The sequence below is a fragment of the Xiphophorus hellerii genome, chromosome 11 (assembly GCF_003331165.1).
Source record: "Xiphophorus hellerii strain 12219 chromosome 11, Xiphophorus_hellerii-4.1, whole genome shotgun sequence".
Classification (NCBI taxonomy): domain Eukaryota; kingdom Metazoa; phylum Chordata; class Actinopteri; order Cyprinodontiformes; family Poeciliidae; genus Xiphophorus; species Xiphophorus hellerii.
The window spans coordinates 5,598,383-5,616,561 of record NC_045682.1 but is presented as its reverse complement, the minus strand read 5'-3'; the positions used below and the strand labels follow the sequence as shown (position 1 = coordinate 5,616,561).

General features: G+C 38.3%; 1 protein-coding gene and 1 long non-coding RNA gene across 3 annotated transcripts; one reads left to right on the top strand and one right to left on the bottom strand.

Moving 5' to 3' along the window:
- Positions 1-350: 350 nt before the first annotated feature.
- On the bottom strand, positions 351-2,573 carry LOC116728055 (uncharacterized). 2 transcript variants are annotated; one of them, XR_004340934.1, is made up of 4 exons: positions 2,303-2,573; positions 2,055-2,161; positions 1,789-1,953; positions 351-1,233 (listed from the first exon to the last, which is right to left on the bottom strand). It is a non-coding gene; the product is annotated as an uncharacterized LOC116728055 (long non-coding RNA). The 2 variants fall into 2 exon arrangements; XR_004340933.1 differs by having other exon boundaries at positions 2,055-2,563.
- An 8,239-nt stretch (positions 2,574-10,812) lies between these two features.
- Positions 10,813-17,473, top strand: sc5d (sterol-C5-desaturase). Its single transcript, XM_032577095.1, has 5 exons — positions 10,813-10,879; positions 11,571-11,803; positions 13,949-14,081; positions 14,453-14,553; positions 15,671-17,473. The coding sequence occupies exons 2-5, from the start codon at positions 11,594-11,596 to the stop codon at positions 16,103-16,105; spliced, it is 879 nt and encodes a 292-aa protein (XP_032432986.1). The 5' UTR covers positions 10,813-10,879; positions 11,571-11,593; the 3' UTR covers positions 16,106-17,473.
- Positions 17,474-18,179: the final 706 nt, after the last annotated feature.

Sequence of the window (18,179 nt, the reverse complement as noted above, 5' to 3'; positions counted from 1 at the left end):
CCTTCATTCTTTAAAGAGCAAATTTAAGAAATTATCTATTTTATGGAAACCAATGATGTCATTCTAGACTGTTTGTGTCTCCTCTGAAATTTTCCTTAATTTGTTTTCATTTTGGTTTGTTAGTCCCAGTTCTGGATGATCTGATGAATGATCTGAAGCAGAGACACGTCTTTAGTGGCAGTCATGAGCAGATGTGTTTAGTGCGGTTTGTGTTCATGGGTTTGCTGCAATGTGACATCGATGAAAGCAAGGAAAGATGGACTACAAATACCATCAGACCTGCTTAACAGTCTCACTGGTAAACCGGATGTCATGTACCACCTACCTAACAAGGTTTTTGTTGTTGTTTTTCATTTATTTAATTAACATCTGGTTAATTTGTTGCCTGTTTGGCAGCTTTCAAAAATAATTTGTCAAAACAAAAAAAATCAGCCATGTGATAATAGTATGTCACTTTTATTGTAACAATTTCTGATGACATAAATACAATCAAGCATTACAACAGTTTTCAACAATAGTCATAACAGTTGGTAGTGACAGTTGAATGAAGAAATGTAAATATATAACTAATCTATGCGTCCTGTGCGTATTTTACTCCTCGGTTTGGCAGAACAGACTGTGGGTTCCCAGACTCCCAGGAGGAATTGGGACAGTTTATGACCGAGTCAAACAGCAGTCAATGTGGCCATGACCGTCTTTAGGGACAGTTTGAGGACCTCCAGAGACAGTGGCCTAGTGCATCCATGACTTGGGAATCCTATGTAGAAAACTACACAAGACTCGGAAATGAACGAGTCTAAAGTTCAAAGGTGTGTGTCCAACAACCACAACGCAGCAGAGTCAGAACTTTGACAGAGCAGGTTTCACAAGTTAACATCTTCCTTCACAGGCCAACATCCACATTTGAGTTTTGTGATTCTGTATTTGAAGTCCAAAGAGTTTTGTATCCCGAAGTTCATGTCTCTTTTGGAACTGATCGTATGTCTTGGGCTTTGGTATTTTGATAGTGTTTGAACAGGAAAGCGAGGTTTGGTCCGTCTCTAGGAGAATCCTAGCAGTCTGGTTTCTTCTTGTCGTCTGGTGCTGCCCTTTTCGCTGAGCTGAACCTCAAAGATTTCCTCAAACATTTCTGATGTCAGCTTTTCCACACTTGTGCACATAAAGGGCCTGAACACAGAAGCACGAAGCTCCAAAGCATAAATGACATCCAGGGTTGAAAGGCCATCCTTGAATCTAGAAAACATTTAGAACAACCATCACTTTAATGATGCTAAAAAGAGCATGATATTAAATGGATGTGTTTTACAGTCACACATAAAAATGTATATCTCTAATCTTGTTTTTTGTTTAGCACAGGTAATATTGCAAATCCACTAACTCAAGTCAAGCACTTGAATCAGGGTCTTACTTATTTGTCTGCTGGCTATTGTGGATTCTTACCCTACATTCGCTTGTTTTAACTGCAACAAAGTAGTAACTAATTAACATAGTTAACAGAGGTACTTCATTGTGCAATAACATGACACTATGTGCCTGGAAAATACATAATACTGCCCCTTCAGTAAACATCTGATTTATCCTGCACAGTAGAATCGTCTTTTAAACACAAAACACAAATGGTTTCAGTGTTAAATTAATCTATGGAGCAACACACTTGTCCCTTGACTAGTCAACTTGTCACTTGAAAAAATGGTGGAAACATGTTTTTGGCTTCAGTGATGGTATAAGCAAGTTCAGTTTGGAAATGTAAAAAGATCTTTTAGTTTAACTTTTTCTGTGCCGTTTCACCTGTTTGCTGCACGTTGGCACCTGTTGGTCACCGTATCTGATCAACTCATCGTCATGGGATCAGGAAACTTCTCTGGATTTCCAGCAGGATTTCCTGTGTCTCCTCAGTCCTCTGTGTCTCCTCTCTCCTCATTGGTCCAGTGCTGTTGACTAGTTTCAGTCATGCTAGTGAACCAACACAGGATCAGACACACATTCCTTCATTTCTGTCTAAATAACAGATGATTGAATCAAACTTTCTGATCAAGTCATAATCATGACCTCACCATTTATAGAATCTACTAGAACCAGTAGGTCAGCAGGTCCTCTGCTCTATTCCTGATCCTCCTTCCATCAGCACAAAGCTCATCAAAGCTCTGCTGTTATGAATTGACTCAATAGAAAAAATCAAACAAAAGGGTCAGTAAGGAGAAAGTACAGCAGAAAGTATTAATCAGATTTGAGTATTGACCTCAACTTCAAGCATATTGAAAACTTTTTCTTGTGTAAAAGTTACTTTTAATGTTACTCTTACTTTTTTTCTCAACTTTGTTCTCTTATCTTCCTCCACCTGACTTGTGGTGTTGAAGGTGGAGGTTTGCAGGTTCAGGAGATCCAACCTGGGACATTATTGATCTGCAGAAACTGAATCTGGGATCAGAAACCAGCGCTGGGTTTTCTCTAATGGTTCTAAAATTCTTTAATATTCATCGTCTGACCAAGGAACAGTTGAACTTCAACATGAGACGCTGGAGAATCAACACATAATCAGACACACATTCAGTCTAAATAAAGGATGATTGAAGGAGACGTTTTGATCAAGTCATCATCATGTCCTCACCTTTTCCTTAATCTGTTACAACCAGTAGAGCAGCAGGTGGAGCAGGTCTTCTGTTTTAATTGTTGGTCAACTCAAGTCATGTGACATGAGTTGACAGAAAAATGAAATAAAGACAAAAGACAACAGAGTTAAAAAAGAGAACATGGACAGAAGAAAGAACAGTTTTGAAATTTGACCTCAATTTCATACATATTTAAAATTGTTAGCCAGGTAAAAATAAGTTTTCTCACTTTTTTCGTCAACTGGGTTCTCTTATCTACCTCCACCTTACTGGTGGTGTGTAGGTGGAGGTTGACAGGCTGACGAGGAAACACTTCACATGATCTCTGTCTCTTTATTCTGCACATGTCCTCAGGTGTCCCCCTGTTAAATCTTTTTCTGTCTCCTAAGTCCTCTGTGTCTTCTCTCTCCTGATTGGTCCAGTGCTGTTGGTGATGCTAGAGAATCAACACATGATCAGACACACATTCCTTCATTTCTGTCTAAATAATAGATGATTGAAAGAGACTTTCTGATCAAGTCATCTTCATGTCCTCACCTTTTCCACAGTTTGTTACACCAGTAAGTTACCAGGTGGAGCAGGTCTTCTTCTTTATTTGTTGGTCAACTCAAGCCTCAAGTCATGTGACATGAGTTGACAGAGAAATGAAATAAAGAGAAAAGACAACAGAGTTAAAGAGGAAAATATGCATGGACAGCAGACAGAACCAGTTTCTAGCTTTCAGCTCAACTCTACGCAGCTCCATCTGAAATGTTTAGTTATGTTGTGTAGATATAAATGTTCTTACTTTTTTTGTCAACTGGGTTCTCTTATCTTCCTCCTCCTGACTGGTGGTGTTGAAGGTGGAGGAATCCAGGCTCAGGAGATCCAACCTGGGATGATCAGAACATCAGAGATCTGAGAAGTCTGGACCTGGGATCAGAGACTAGTGTCTGTATTTTTTAATGTCTATTCTCTTTTTGTGATCTTTCTATGTTGCAACACATGAATATGGCCATATAAACTATTTGTTTTATGAGATTAATAGTTCATCTTTCTACTAATAGTGAATTTATTTCTATGTTTATTTAGTAAAGCTGATGGTCCCCAATGCCAGCAGGAAGCAGGCAGTATTATGTGTTGTGGAATGCAAGAACTTACAAGAAAGGAACCAGAAGGACAGGAACCACATGGACAACGACGAAAGAGTCCAGCGATGAGCAGCTAAAACCTGAAAGATTAAAACTGGGAAACTGGATTAGTGGAGGAACAGGTGAGAACAATTATAGAGAGCATCGTGGGGGGAAGCACCGCGATTACACCCTGAAACATGGGAGAGTAGAGAGGAAACAGAGACAGAACCACAAGGGGAATCTTGGAGGAAGCAGTCTCACTGCGAGCTGCTCTGACTGGGACTGACAGAGCAGCTTGCAGTCTGGAGACTGGTGAGGACCATGAACCAGAACCTCAGAATAAACTGTATCTATGGTGGTCCAATTCACTGGACCAAGCCCTAACCAAATATTTATCTCTTTCTTTTATCCTTAAAGATTTTCATCTAACATAACATAAAAAATCTAGCAGCGGGATAAAGAAAAGCCCCGGTGCAAGACGCTACCTAAGGCATCCTCGGTCCTGCTAGAAAGCCATTGGCTTTAACAAAAACAACAGAGAAATTACGTTTTCCTAATGGGACTTTTCAGGTAGGTCTTCAGTTTTTCAAGATCCCACTCTAATCAGAGTCATCACCTGACAAGTCGTACTGAGGTCTAAAAAACACTTGTCTGGAACTCACTCTTCCTCTAATTCTGTCAGATCCAATCCCAGATGTTGAAGGTATAGGTTCCTCTTCTTTGTCCATTTGAGACTTCATCCAGACACATATGCAAGGGAATGATGAACTTGGAATTTTGCAGTATGTTGGTGGTGAAGGACAAACGACAGGGGAGGACAGAATAGGATCCTCACATGCATTCTGAGGTGAAAGACCGAAGGGTGAAAAAAGGTGATCCCCAAACAATGACATGGATGAGGAACTGGAGGCAGAGGATGACTGAGAAGAATCCTCATGCACCATCCATTGTGGGGGACAGAGGACAGTGAATGACGGAACGGGATCCTTACATGCCCTCTCAGGTGAAATACGGAAGGGTGAATAAATGTGATCAAGCCAGAATGTCATGGGCGAGGGAATGGAGAGTGGAAATGACTGAACGGGATCCTCACAAAACCTATTTGTGGAGGGACTGAAAAGAGGTTCCTCTTCTTCATCACTGTCCCAGGTCCACTTGCAGGGGAGCTCCTCTTCATCAACATCACTCTCCCTGGACCTCTTGGAGGGGAGCTCCACTTCAGCAACAGGATCCTCACATGCACTGTGAGGTGAAATACTGAAGGGTGAATTAATGTGATCCAGCCAGAATGTCATGGGCGAGGGAATGGAGAGTGGAAATGACTGAACGGGATCCTCACACAACGTATTTGTGGAGGGACTGAGAAGAGGTTCCTCTTCATCAACATCACTCTCCCTGGTCCTCTTGGCAGGGGGCTCCTCTTCAGAGTCACTGTCCTTTGGCCTCTTTCTGTTTACGCTGGTCCCAGATGTCACACGAGCCACATCCCCTACCAAACCTACCTGATGACGTTGTGAAGTACCAATAGGTCTGGAGTCATCTGGACTCAAAATGGGCTCAGACAGAGGAGGTGAACTACACCTCGACGCCTCGCCATGACTTCCAGAAACCACGTTGTCAGACATCTGAGGGACAACATCTGACCACACCTTACCAAAATCCTTACCGTCGTCTGGACGTTCCTCCAACGTTGGGGATCCATCTGCTGGAAGCTCTACACTATGAGCTGTGAAGGAAAACAAGAAAAAACTATAGTTCATTATCAAGACCTTGACAAAAATCCAAAGCGATGTTTAAAGAGAACACTGAAATACCAAAATACACCAGCCCAGATTTGAGAATGTCTAAATATGAATTAAACAAGTATGTGCTGTGTTGAGGACTTTTAATAGCTAATAAAATACCTTTAATCTTACATACCATTAGTGTGAATAAAATAAGACACTGCACCAAGTTACTCAGTTTACCTTCCTAAATTCTCACAAATCTTTGGTGCTGATGAACAGATCTGTTTTATCTTAATAGCCAAAACAAGATACACGAGCCATTCATTACTATTAAACTTAAAGTACTGCTTACATAAATTTAATACTATAAAAGAATTGAAAAATAATTAATATGTTTCCATTAGCATTTTTAAATTAATAAAATGTTAACTGTAGTTAATTAGATTCAATTCCTCTGAGCTCCACAAGTTTTCAGAACCACAACCACAGCTTCTCTGACACCCCATCAATAAATCCTACAGTATGAATAAATACCCATATACTCCTACATATAGTCAACAGCAGAAATGGTCATCTGTAAATATCAGAGTCTAAACACTGGGGATCTAAATAAACAGTCCGACACAAATTTCCAGTCCGTTTCCAGTAAAAAGGGGCTCCTACAAAAATAAAACTGTTTATCTGGTTTAGAAATCCATATCCAGTGTTAAAATGGCCATTATATTTTGTCTGGAGATAGACCAGACAAAATAATTAAGATATTAACCTGCATCCCTTATGTGTGCATGATGCCTCGAAGTCTTATTATCACATGTTAATATTACTCCAAATGGCTCAGATATGGCTGAAGGTAGTGTTATGAAATTCATTACATCAGTCTGAAGATCATGGCTGCACACAACCCAGCAATAAACTCAGATGAATGTTCACAATTATATTGCTCCAAATCCAATACATAAGGACATAAGTATTAGACTCATTTATTGTATTCAGATCAGTGGTGCATCCATGGAAAACAAACATGCTTATTTTAAAAAACAGGTCAAGAACAATCTAGTTTTGTTTATCTGTTTTAGATAAAATATTAAAAAATATATATTGTCTGAAAACAAAATAAGATAATCACCATGAGCATTTGTGACATTTCTAAAATTAGATCTAAAAAAGATAAACTAAATAATTCAGAGATATTATAGGAGGTACATGTTTGAAAAGTTTTTGGCTTTCTTAACTTTTTATTGAAGTCATTTTATATCATTTCCGCGATGTATCCATGGAAACTAAATATGTTTGGGCATTTTTCAAAAAAAAAAAAAAAATGGACAAAGAACCATCCAGTTTGCCAAGAATTGGACACCAAAGTCATAAAAGCTGATTTGATTTTCACATAAAATTATTATTTTGTATTTGAAAATCAGCTTTGATTGATGATCACTACGACACACACACCCACACACACATAATGCTTATTACTGGGGCAACAGGTGTAGGAGTTTGCCCTGCAGTGGCCCGCCTCTGTCGTTGTGTCCTTGGTCAAGACGCTTCTCCCACCTTTCCTGCTGGTGTTGGTCAGAAGGTCCAATGGCTTGATAAAACAGCTGTGGCTACAATCTATTAGCTTTTCATGTTCATCAGTGTGTGAACGTGTGCATGAATAGAAATTACTGATTTTATGTAAAACGTCCTTGAGTGTCCTAATAAACCTCTACAAGTCTGATGTCATTGCCATGGAAACCAAATATGTTTTGTCAGGACATTAAAAAAATAAAGAACAAGCTAATTTTCCCGTTTTGTTTTTTTTTTTCAAACCAGCATAACATTTTTTTCCCAAACACTAGTGCTAACATTCCACACATTTATCCACAAATTTCAATAAGCTAACACATAAGTCACAAAACCATTTAAATTAACTCACAAATTTGTTTCATCCCACAAATGCAAAACAGACCTATTAAAGCTGTATTTTTCAAAGAAGTCAACAAAATTTTGAAGTATTGGACTACAAAATCATCAAACTGATACTCTTAGATTAAATAGCATCATTTTAGCTTTTTTAAATCAATTCACCCATGTTAGCATTCCTGGCTATGCTAAAGAAAAACCAGATCAACATGTCCTTATCTTGAAAAAATAATAAAACTAAACAATCAAATCATAGACTGTCATAGGGAAAATATCTTTTTAAAAAATGCTTTTTAAAGTAATATTAAATGTTTAATGCATTTCATTCAGCGTATCCATGGATACCGAGTGTGTATCACCGCATTTTTCAAAAAATAACGGTCAAAAACAAGCTAATTTTCCAACAACTGGACAGAAATTTTACTGTTTTTTTCTTTCTTCTTTCTTTTCAAATCAGCATAGCAGTTATTCTCAAACACCAGCGTTAATAAAGCATTGAACACAAAGTCATTAAACCTGACTCTCATTATAGCACCTTTGTTTCAATCAATTTGCACATTTTAGCCTATGCTTAAAAAAACAGGTCTACATGTTCCTTTCTTTAAAAAAAAATAGCAAAACTAAACCATTAAATTACAGTCTATCAAAGGGGAAAATACGTGTTGTTATTTTTTATTTCTTTAAAGTAACATGAAATAGCTAATGTATTTTATTTGGCGTATCCATGGAAACTGAGTGGAACAGAGCATTTTTCAAAAAATAACGGTCACGAGCAGGCTAATTTTTCACGAATTTGACATTAATTCAACTAATTTGACTATAATTAAATACATATGTTTCTTAAATCACTACACCAGTTTAACATTCCTGACATTTCCTGGAAATTCAGTCAAGAAAAAGGCTCATTAGTTAAGAAACATCTACGCTAGCAAGAATGCTACTTGTCTTTTTTTGTACAGCAGGCAGTATTTCTTTAAAAGAAATGCTCACAAACACAAAATAAACTAAACGATTCATTATTATTTTACTAATAACTTGTTTTTGTTTATTAAAATAGTAGAAGAATGATATTAACCTTCCAGCTGATCACCCTGCTGGTTCTTCTCCTGGCCAGGATCCATCTTTCCCGGGTTGCGGGATTCTTCAGCAAGTGCGTATTTCAGCAAGTGCTTCTTTAGCAAGTTTTGCAAAGCAGACTTCTCACTAGGTTCAAACCTTCCGAGGCGTTATGCTCCTTCAGGCGTCTCCTTCAAAAGTCCCGTAGCAAAGGGAAAGATTTCAGAAGGTCCGCGTCATTTATAGGGTTACCGACGCTAACGTCGTTTCCATGACGATCATTGACGAAGGCTCAATGACGGATGCACGCGCTGGTGCGTGAGATAAACTGGACTACAGAAGTTGCAAATTGCACCAGCTAAATAGTAAAAGATTCATGCAGGGCACCTTGTATTGTAGTACATAGTTCAGTTACAAATCACTCTTACAAAGCAAAAAATATATTAATATATACAATTATAACATGTGTTAATATTTTAATGTTGAATTGTTATCTTGATATAAGTCATTGTAAGGTGTTATAAGTGTAGCTTCAGTTCTTTGGTGCCACAGAATCATTGCCACATCTATCATCTAGTAATGCCCAGCCAGGGGCGCCGTAAAGGCGGAGAAAGTTAGGACAATTCCAAGGGCCCCTGACCGACCGATGCCCCTCCACAAAATAGTTTTGTTGTTGTTTTTTTCAAATAGAAAAAATTGGAGCCTTGTCAATTACAAAATTAATTATATCGTGTGTTGTTGGGTTTTTTAAAATTGTTTTTATAAGTAAAAAGTAAATGTTACCATTCCCAGAACAAAACGCACACATTCATATTTACACTGAACCCGCCTTGAAACTGCATTAAATGGTTCCTTCTTGCTTAGGTGACGGTGTTCAGCAGCAGGCAGTAGGAGACAAGAACGACTGTGGCAGTCACTATGCTGCCCAGAAAAATAATAAAGTCAGATTTTCAAAAGGAGAGAAAGAGAAAAAATACAAGAGTGTCAATTTGTAGCCCAGTTTTTCTCCAAGAGAGGGGGGTTGACTGAGTGAGATTATCAACCATTTAGCATAATTAGCTTAGCTACAGACTGTTTGCCTCCTTTTCATTAGCATTTAAAGAACAAGGACCTCCATATCAGAATAATCCCTCCTCCATGCCCCAGTGAAAACGGTGAGCAACACTGTGTTCAGTGACAAGCTACGTAGATTCCAGAGACTCCATGCAGACTCCCTGGAATGAGGAAGTCTACATAGGCTCCCTCAATCCAGGGAGGCTATGTAGATTTTTCCTGTCTCACTGCTCTATTTACAATTACACAACAAAATAATATATGTATTAGTGACAGAAATTCAAGCAATCTTTATAAAATTATAATAAAAAACAGCCTCTTGTCAGTTCAGATAGTCCTGCTTTAGATTGCATTTACATTACAGATATCTGTTGCCATGTCCCTCCTGACCCGTCCCCTCCTCCGTGAAATTGAAGCTGCAGTATGTAACTTTTATTAACAAAAAGTACATGTTTGACCGTCATAACAAATATGTACTTTTTGTACATATTTGGGGGGCTTTTCGCAGCTGTGTCGGTTTCCGCGGTCATTTTATCGTCAGAAGCGTTTCCATTTCAAATCTTTCTATTTTGGGTTTCAAACTTTTTTTTTTCCCCATTTCAAAATATTTTTTCAGTTTCATTTTTATTCTTTGAAACAAACTTTATGGCCCCAATTTAGCTCCATACAGAGCAGCTTCATGAATTTGACTGGCAGCCAATCATAAAATGAGCATCAAAAATACCATTTAAATAAAGTGTTTTAACGCATATCTTATATTTTAAAAAGTAAAGTAAAAAAAATTTATAACAGGAATCAAAATTATGCTAAAACAAATTTCAAGATTGACTGCTTTTATGGCAAATAATTTTATTGTCATTATTTTTGTAAAAATCAGATTTCACTTTGACTATAAAAATTATTGTTGTAATTCTTTGGTCAGAAAAGCAAAGTTTTGTTATGACTGATTTGCAAAGGCAATAAAAATAGCTATTTCTGTCGAGTGAAGTGCAGACAATTTACTGTAAATTATAATATAGTTTTTTAAGTCATTTAGCATAACTGCATATTTTTATTAAACAGAAAAAACTGCATATTAATGTGTTTATATTATTCTGTATGTGTACATTTTGTATACTTATTTAAAGTATTTTAAATGTTTTTGTTCATGATTTCCTATTTTTTATCGCCTTTTTAGGTTTTATGTATTTTTGTTTTTTATGTTTTTGTCCAGTTGTCGTTCCGTCTGTAACGCCATCATCAGATCCTCTTCGTCGACCAATCAGAAACGAGAAAAATCCTACCATGGGTGGCTTGCTTAACGCTGATTGGTCTATGTTCATGCGAAGCAATGTTTAGATGTGTTGTAATTGGTCCGCGAGCTTCCTTTAGTCGTCCGCTTACCTTTGATACAGAATACAAGCCACACAGCGGCAGGAAGGTGAGTAGCTCTGATGAAACTGCTCTGAAAGTCTTAAAAATTACTTTGCTAAACCACAGCTCATGTTTTTAATACAAAATGAAGCGTTCAGAGAAATCTTTGGTGTCGGTTGTTACCGGAAATGTTACGCTTTTCTCGTCCAGTTTTAAATCTTATTGGCTCAGCGGATAGTTTTCTATAAAACAAGAATTTATGTCACTATATGCTAGTTTTTACTGGTTTTTCTGTTTAATGAATGCATTTTTACAAAACTAAGCGAGATTTTTGTACAAATGTTGTTTTAACATTTAACTCGTTAAACTCGTTTAACTAAACGACTCGCTTAATTAAACGAGTTTAACGAGATAAACGAGTCTTGCTCTGTTTAAGAGAGCAATAACTGACCTACTTTTAAGACGGGTTATGAAATGTTTTCTTCCCCGCTAAGTAAATAATCTGGAGTCCAGTAATTAAACTACAGCAATGCATTAGTGAAGTATGGCTTTTAGAGCTATTAAAACCATAAATTCAGTCAAATTTTACAGTAGAGCAATAAAAGTAATGTGTTTTTGTAGCGAAATGTTTTGATCTGATCTCGCAGGGGAACTGACTGAGCACAAAAGTGTATTTGTAAAGAAGCTGACAGCTCTAACTCACCATATTAATGGAAAGCTTGGTGGAAGGAAGAAGTTTTCACATTTCTCTGTTTCAGTGCCTTCATCACCAGAAGCAGCCATGGACCTGGTGCTGAACGTGGCCGACCACTACGTCCTGACGCCCTACGTCTACCCTGAGTCGTGGGCCGAGGACGGCGCCCTGCGGCAGATCATCAGCCTCCTGGTGGTGACCAACCTCGGGGCGGCCATCTTGTACCTCGGCCTGGGAGCGTTCAGCTACTATTTCATCTTTGATCACAATCTGATGAAACACCCTCACTTCCTGGAGGTATGTCGCCACACGGTTGCCGTAGTAACGGAGTGATTGCCAGCCCTGTTCTGACCATCTGTGCTACCTCGTCAGATTTTCCTACCGTAGTGCGGATAGACAGCTAAGTCTATCTGTCAGTGCTACGCGTCAAAAACTGCTACTGTCATGTTTACAAAGAGAAAACTATATCGGGTTGTGTTAATGTTAAATACATTGGATAACATTATTTGAGTGACGGGACTGAAGTGGAAGCTTATGCTTAGCTTAGCACTGGAACAATTTATATCCATGACGAAACCACAAGAAGATTCATCTGAACATCCTACCCGTTTAAAATGAAAAGCTATAGATGTTTGCACTAATCCTTTTATTAGAATATGCTCCCTGTTAAAAAATATTTTAAATACAAAGGTGTTTGTAAGAATAAAACAGTATCAGACAGGGGGAAACAGGTTTTTATTGGAATTACATTAAATACAGACAGCAGATCACCGTAATTCTTTTTTGCACATTAATACTTTGTATGTCTCTTATCAGATGCAGCGCAGCCACAATGTGTCCACCGAACTGCGCAGGTCACTGTGCTCCTGAAATGATTGGATATGATTAATATACAGTAATATTACACGGCTATTACACAGCTTCAATCCTACATAAGTTTAATAATAATAAAAAAGTGTAATTAAACTAAAATATTTTAAAATATAGGGATAAAATTAACTGCCAAACAATGACTTGTTTACAGTAGTAACGACTTTGCAGACGGTGAAACTAAAGCCATTTGTAAATATATTTGCAAGCTGCCTGTCATGTAAACTAAAAACATGAAGTAACACAGCAGCTTAATGAAAGCCAGGTATAAAATAAATTAAATAAAGCTTACCGTAATCTTTGATTAAATAAAACACATGGAACGATACTTCCACAGGTAGGACGTATTTATAAGAAATCTGCTGAGTAAGCAGCATGTGACGTAGCATCGATGTGCGCATTGCCACAAGGTAGGACGGATTTACGGGTAGCACAGGTAAACAACACCTGGCAGACCAGCGGACTTTGTCCCTTCTTCCTTCCAATCCTTTCTTCCTTGGAGAGATTTAAAGGGCCAGCTACCAGATATTCTGTTCAGAGGTGGATAGTTTTTATCTAAGCAGTAAGGTAGTTTGTTTGTTTTCCTCCTGTCTCTTTTTTTTTTTTCCTCTGAGCTTAATGAGCAACTTTGCTTACAGAGAGTTATTAATACATTTTATTTATTATTTTTGTTCATTTATTTTGGATATTTAAAAAGTCTCAATCAAAGTGAACATATGTGTTTGAGGGTTCAGGTTACAAGTGTGGAAAAACTTCAGAATTGGGAATGTTCGCCTCTGCATTTCAACTTCGACATTCAAAATGGTGGACTGGTCACTGTTTAGGCATTTACTGCTAAAACATGAAACTATAACACAAAATCGATTAAAATGTACAGTTTAGGTATTTTAGCTTTCCAGAGCCATTGTGTGAAATATTCGGCTGTTCAGATGTGTTTTGTTATGACTTCCAGAGCAAGATTTGATAATATTCACACATGTTCAGTGAAACAAAAATTATTTCAATGCTTTACTTTGAAAACTGTTTTTTTTGTTGTTTTTTGTTTTTTTGTGACAGACACAGTATTCAATATAAATATAAATTCCTGTGTGTTTTGTGACAATTTGAGACAGCACCTTTTTTCAATTACAACTTTATTAATGTTTTTAGAAAGATGCTCAAAACTTGATCTTGTACAAGAAATTCTTTCAACTCTTTAAGTTTTCATATAATAAAATTTGGTCTAACAGGAGATGAAGACGATTTAATCCTGACTAAGTTTTTATTTACAAATATTTTTATTTAACAAAAATGTACCTTTTTAATCTGACCCATACTGGCTTCATCCCTGATAAACTAAACAAGTCTTTAATATATATACTCCGTTGTTGACCTGCTTGATACTGCAGTCACTTCCACCAGTACACCACCAAGCAGCTTCTCCGAATGTCCCGATACGCTCCAGGTCTGAACCCTGCATGTCGCCTTTCAGCGTCCATCCATACTGAAAGAAACCAGCTTAGAGCCAGTCAGCCTCATCTCTGCACCGCTGAACTTCTGTTTAACACGCGTTATCTTCCTCTTGTTTCGCAGAATCAAGTTCAGAGAGAAATTAAGTATGCGATGACCTCCCTGCCCTGGATCAGCATCCCCACCGTGGCCTTGTTCTTCGCTGAGGTCAGAGGTTACAGCAAGCTGTACGACAACGTCAGCGACTCCCCGCTGGGTGAGGAAAGCAGCCTACATGTTGTCTCTGAGTCCTCCATGTTGTCTGATCGTCCTCCATGTTGTCTCTGAGTCCTCCATGTTGTCTGATCGTCCTCCATGTTGTCTCTGAGTCCCCCATGTTGTCTCTGAGTCCTCCATGTTGTCTGATCGTCCTCCATGTTGTCTCTGAGTCCTCCATGTTGTCTGATCGTCCTCCATGTTGTCTCTGAGTCCTCCATGTTGTCTGATCGTCCTCCATGTTTCTCTGAGTCCTCCATGTTGTCTGATCGTCCTCCATGTTGTCTGATCGTCCTCCATGTTGTCTCTGAGTCCTCCATGTGGTCTCTGAGTCCTCCTGCTGTGGGACTGACGTCTCCTCTGTGCTCTCAGGTTGGTCCGGTCTCTTCCTCAGCATGATCTCCTTCCTGTTCTTCACTGACATGTGTATCTACTGGGTCCACCGCTTCCTGCACCATAAGCTTATTTACAAGGTGGGTAAACCTCTGTTGAAGGTCGTAATATTATGAGAGTAAAGTCAATATGATACAAGAGCAATGATATAAGAACAAGTGCAGTGATATGAGAATAAAATCGTACTACTGTGAGAAAAGTCCTAATTTGTTGAGAACTCCTACATTGCGGTAAAATGAAGTTATACTTCGGTATGTTTTACAAAGAAGGGAAAACTTGATCCTCTAACATCAGCACTAAATTATTATCAGCAGCAGGACTTTAGAAAAAAGAGCCACAGACTGGCCGACCTAGTCTGATCTTAAAAGCTCTATGGAAGTTCTTTTTTTCTCATAAAGTGGCATTTATGTCATAATTTTATGACTTTTTCCTGGTAATATTGCATCTTTATTCTGCTAAAGTTATGACCTTATTCCTGCAGTTTAAAAAAAGACAATCTCTTAGACTAACCTTAATACTTGCTGCCTGAAAATCTGAAAGACACTCTGTTTATAATTCAAATACAAATTTAAAAATACTTTATGAATCCCAAAGGGAAATTAAATATTAAATATAAATGAAATTATAATTAAATTAAATATTTAATATTACATTTAAATTAGACTATACCTAAATGTAATTAAATATTCTAAGTGTTTCAGTTGATCTAAAATGGGAAAAGTTTCATCTAATTAATGTCAGACAGTGAGAAAAATGAGTTTTCAATAAGTTAATTGGATTTCTCATCAGACGTTTTTTTCCTTTTTAGTGGAATATTAATTTCGGTTTGAATGGATAGTTCTCATGTGACGTCACACTTCTCTGACCTTTGTAACTGACGGCCATTTTGGCAGGCATTTGCATTGGAGTTGCTAATGACAACAATAAACAAGCCACCAGCTTACAACCAGCTCTCACCTTGTTCTTATCTAACTTATGAACTACAACTATTACTTGATCACAACCTTTGAGTGTCTGCTCACCTGTGTGTAATACTGAGATAAATATCAGTGATATTTACTATAGTACTGGCTGCCAAACTAGAAAAATTAGCGTAGCTAGCAGCCGTCTTAGCTGCCAGCTAAGATGGCACGGATCACTTCCTGGTCAGACCGGTGGGAACTATGTGTTGATCTCTGTTCTCTTCATTTCCAACAGACATTTCACAAGCCGCATCACATTTGGAAGATCACCACACCCTTCGCCAGCCACGCCTTCCACCCGGTCGACGGCTTCCTGCAGGGCCTGCCCTACCACATCTACCCCTTCCTGTTCCCTCTTCACAAGCTGCTCTACCTGGCTCTGTACGTGTTCGTCAACATCTGGACCATCTCCATCCACGACGGCGACTACCGCGTCCCTGCCGGTCTGACCGGCGTCATCAACGGCTCCGCCCACCACACCGACCATCACCTCTTCTACAACTACAACTACGGCCAGTACTTCACCCTGTGGGACCGGCTGGGAGGCTCCTACAGGCACCCGTCGGCTCTCATGGGGAAGGGCCCCATGGAGATGGTTCGGAAACTGCAGGCGGAGGGAAAGTTGGGGAAACAGGAAGTGAACGGACACGCTCAGAGGAAAGAGGAGTAGCAGAGTTGGGATTGATTACAGAGACGATTCGTTAATCAGTTGCAAAACTGAGAGGAAATATTTCCAGTTCATCTTCGCCATATAAGCTGATCCTGATGAACGAGCTTCAACTTGCTTTGTTGTTTTCCCTTCAGCAGTGGAGTTTTGTGGAGTTAACATTTTTTTAAATTAGGGTTGAAAAACGTATCACAATATATGCTTTTCATCATGTTAGTCGATATCAATAATGATTGGTTAGTTTTCTGCTGTAAATGTCTGAAATATTGCCAAACCGGTGACTTTATCAACGGTTTTCTCTCCACGTCGTTGTTTTTTTATTTGTAAGCAGTTATCAGACACGGTGGGGAAACTTGAAACCGCTGCTGTGTAAGTTACTCAGTAGGTTGTTGCTTGGCAACCAGTTAGTCGATGCCACTCACGTTGCTTAGCTAGCTGTGAGAGTTTAAGCGGCTAAAGCCTTTCCTCTGCCTACATCCCCCTGTGCGGTTCTGGATCAGAGTTTGGTGAATATTCTATCGATATTGATTGCGTGTCTGCCATGATATATATTGTTATTGATTTATTGCCCAGGCCCTAGTTTCAATACAACACTTGTTGTATTTAAGTGGAAACATCTGCTTGCTAACTCCAGGTGTTTTTAAAGCTCTCTGTGAGAGGTCCTCAGGTTCTGGACAGCCCATCTCTTTTTTTTTCCTTTTTTTTTTGTGGGACTCTTGTAAGGAACAGCTGGTGATGGCCGGTTAATCTGTGAATTTATTTCCTTTCCACTCAGATCTTTGCTCCAGTCGCTCACTGGGCCTAAATCTGGAACCAATGTTGCCGAAATGGTGCGCAACATTAGCTGTGTTTCCATTACAAATCTGCACAAAAACTTTGTCGCTGTTCTGATAATGTTGAAAAATACAACTTTGCAATTGCGCTGTTGTCATCAAGTAAGAAACGAAGTCAAAATCACACAGGAATAACTTTAAGTGATTCCATTGCAGTTTTGCAAAAGAAACTGATTTCAATACGGCTGGAAAACCACATCATGCTAGCACTGAAACTTTCTATTGAAAACCTGAGATTTTTTTTCTAAATTAGCTAGTTTCAGTTACTCAAATTTATTTCTGAAATGTTAAATTGTGCAGTTATATGGTCAAGGAAGCACAGCTACCGTAACAGTAACAGTAAAGTTCTGAAGGAACGTTTATCCATGAGATCCTTCTTGTTTGAAGAAACCTCTAAATCGGCCACCAGGAACAAACCAGCAGATATTTCTCTGTGCTCATAGGAAAAACGATGGCTTTCTAAATCCTGACGCGTTTAAGCTGCTTTCTCGACTTTCATTCATGTCACTTTATTAAACATAATTTATGTACAAACTAAGCTCACTTTCTTTATACGTGTGGATTTCTCTGGCTGTTAGCAACATGTGGCGTGAACTTCCTGCCTCTCTTATTAAATATATTCTCTGCTGTGTAGAGTTCAAAGGTCAAAAAACAGGTTTCCAGACACCAACTTGATTAAAATGTGCTGAACAAGCAATTTTTCTTCTTTTACCACATTAGCGACAAAAAGAGGATTCTGAAGTTGTTCCTCTCCACTGTCACCACAATCCTTAATGCATCAATTCATTTATTGTGAATTGGTGCCATAAGATAAACTAAATTGACTGGAAGAGGCTCACTTTAAGTCATTCAAGCTTGAATTTTAGCTCACACTGCAGTTCAGAGTCCAACAGAAATGAATCAATTTACTCTATACTCTATTCATGCTGTTTGTAAACTCAAAACAAAACCACTGAACTAATTAAGAGTGTTCTGCAATACTCAAAACACTTTCCGCATGTTCGGTTGTCAAATTTACACAAATGTATCAGAACGGGATTTATTTGACTATACCTGTTTCAACACATTTTTTCTTCAATATTCCCCAGTGAAGTTTTATCGACTGAGTACTTTGTACTATAACGACATCAACCTGCTAAATTTACTGATTTAAACTGTTGGGTTTTTTTTTTTTTTTACAAAGAAAACTTCTAAAAACAACAGTGAAAAAATGCAAAACTCACAGCAGAACCTGTCACACTTTA

Bases quoted from the DNA above. Each gene is read 5' to 3' on its own strand.
- sc5d (XM_032577095.1), top strand. From the start codon at position 11,594: ATGGACCTGGTGCTGAACGTGGCCGACCACTACGTCCTGACGCCCTAC. The intron at 11,804-13,948 runs GTATGTCGCCAC...CTTGTTTCGCAG, and splicing joins AACACCCTCACTTCCTGGAG to AATCAAGTTCAGAGAGAAAT. The intron at 14,082-14,452 runs GTGAGGAAAGCA...CTGTGCTCTCAG, and splicing joins CGTCAGCGACTCCCCGCTGG to GTTGGTCCGGTCTCTTCCTC.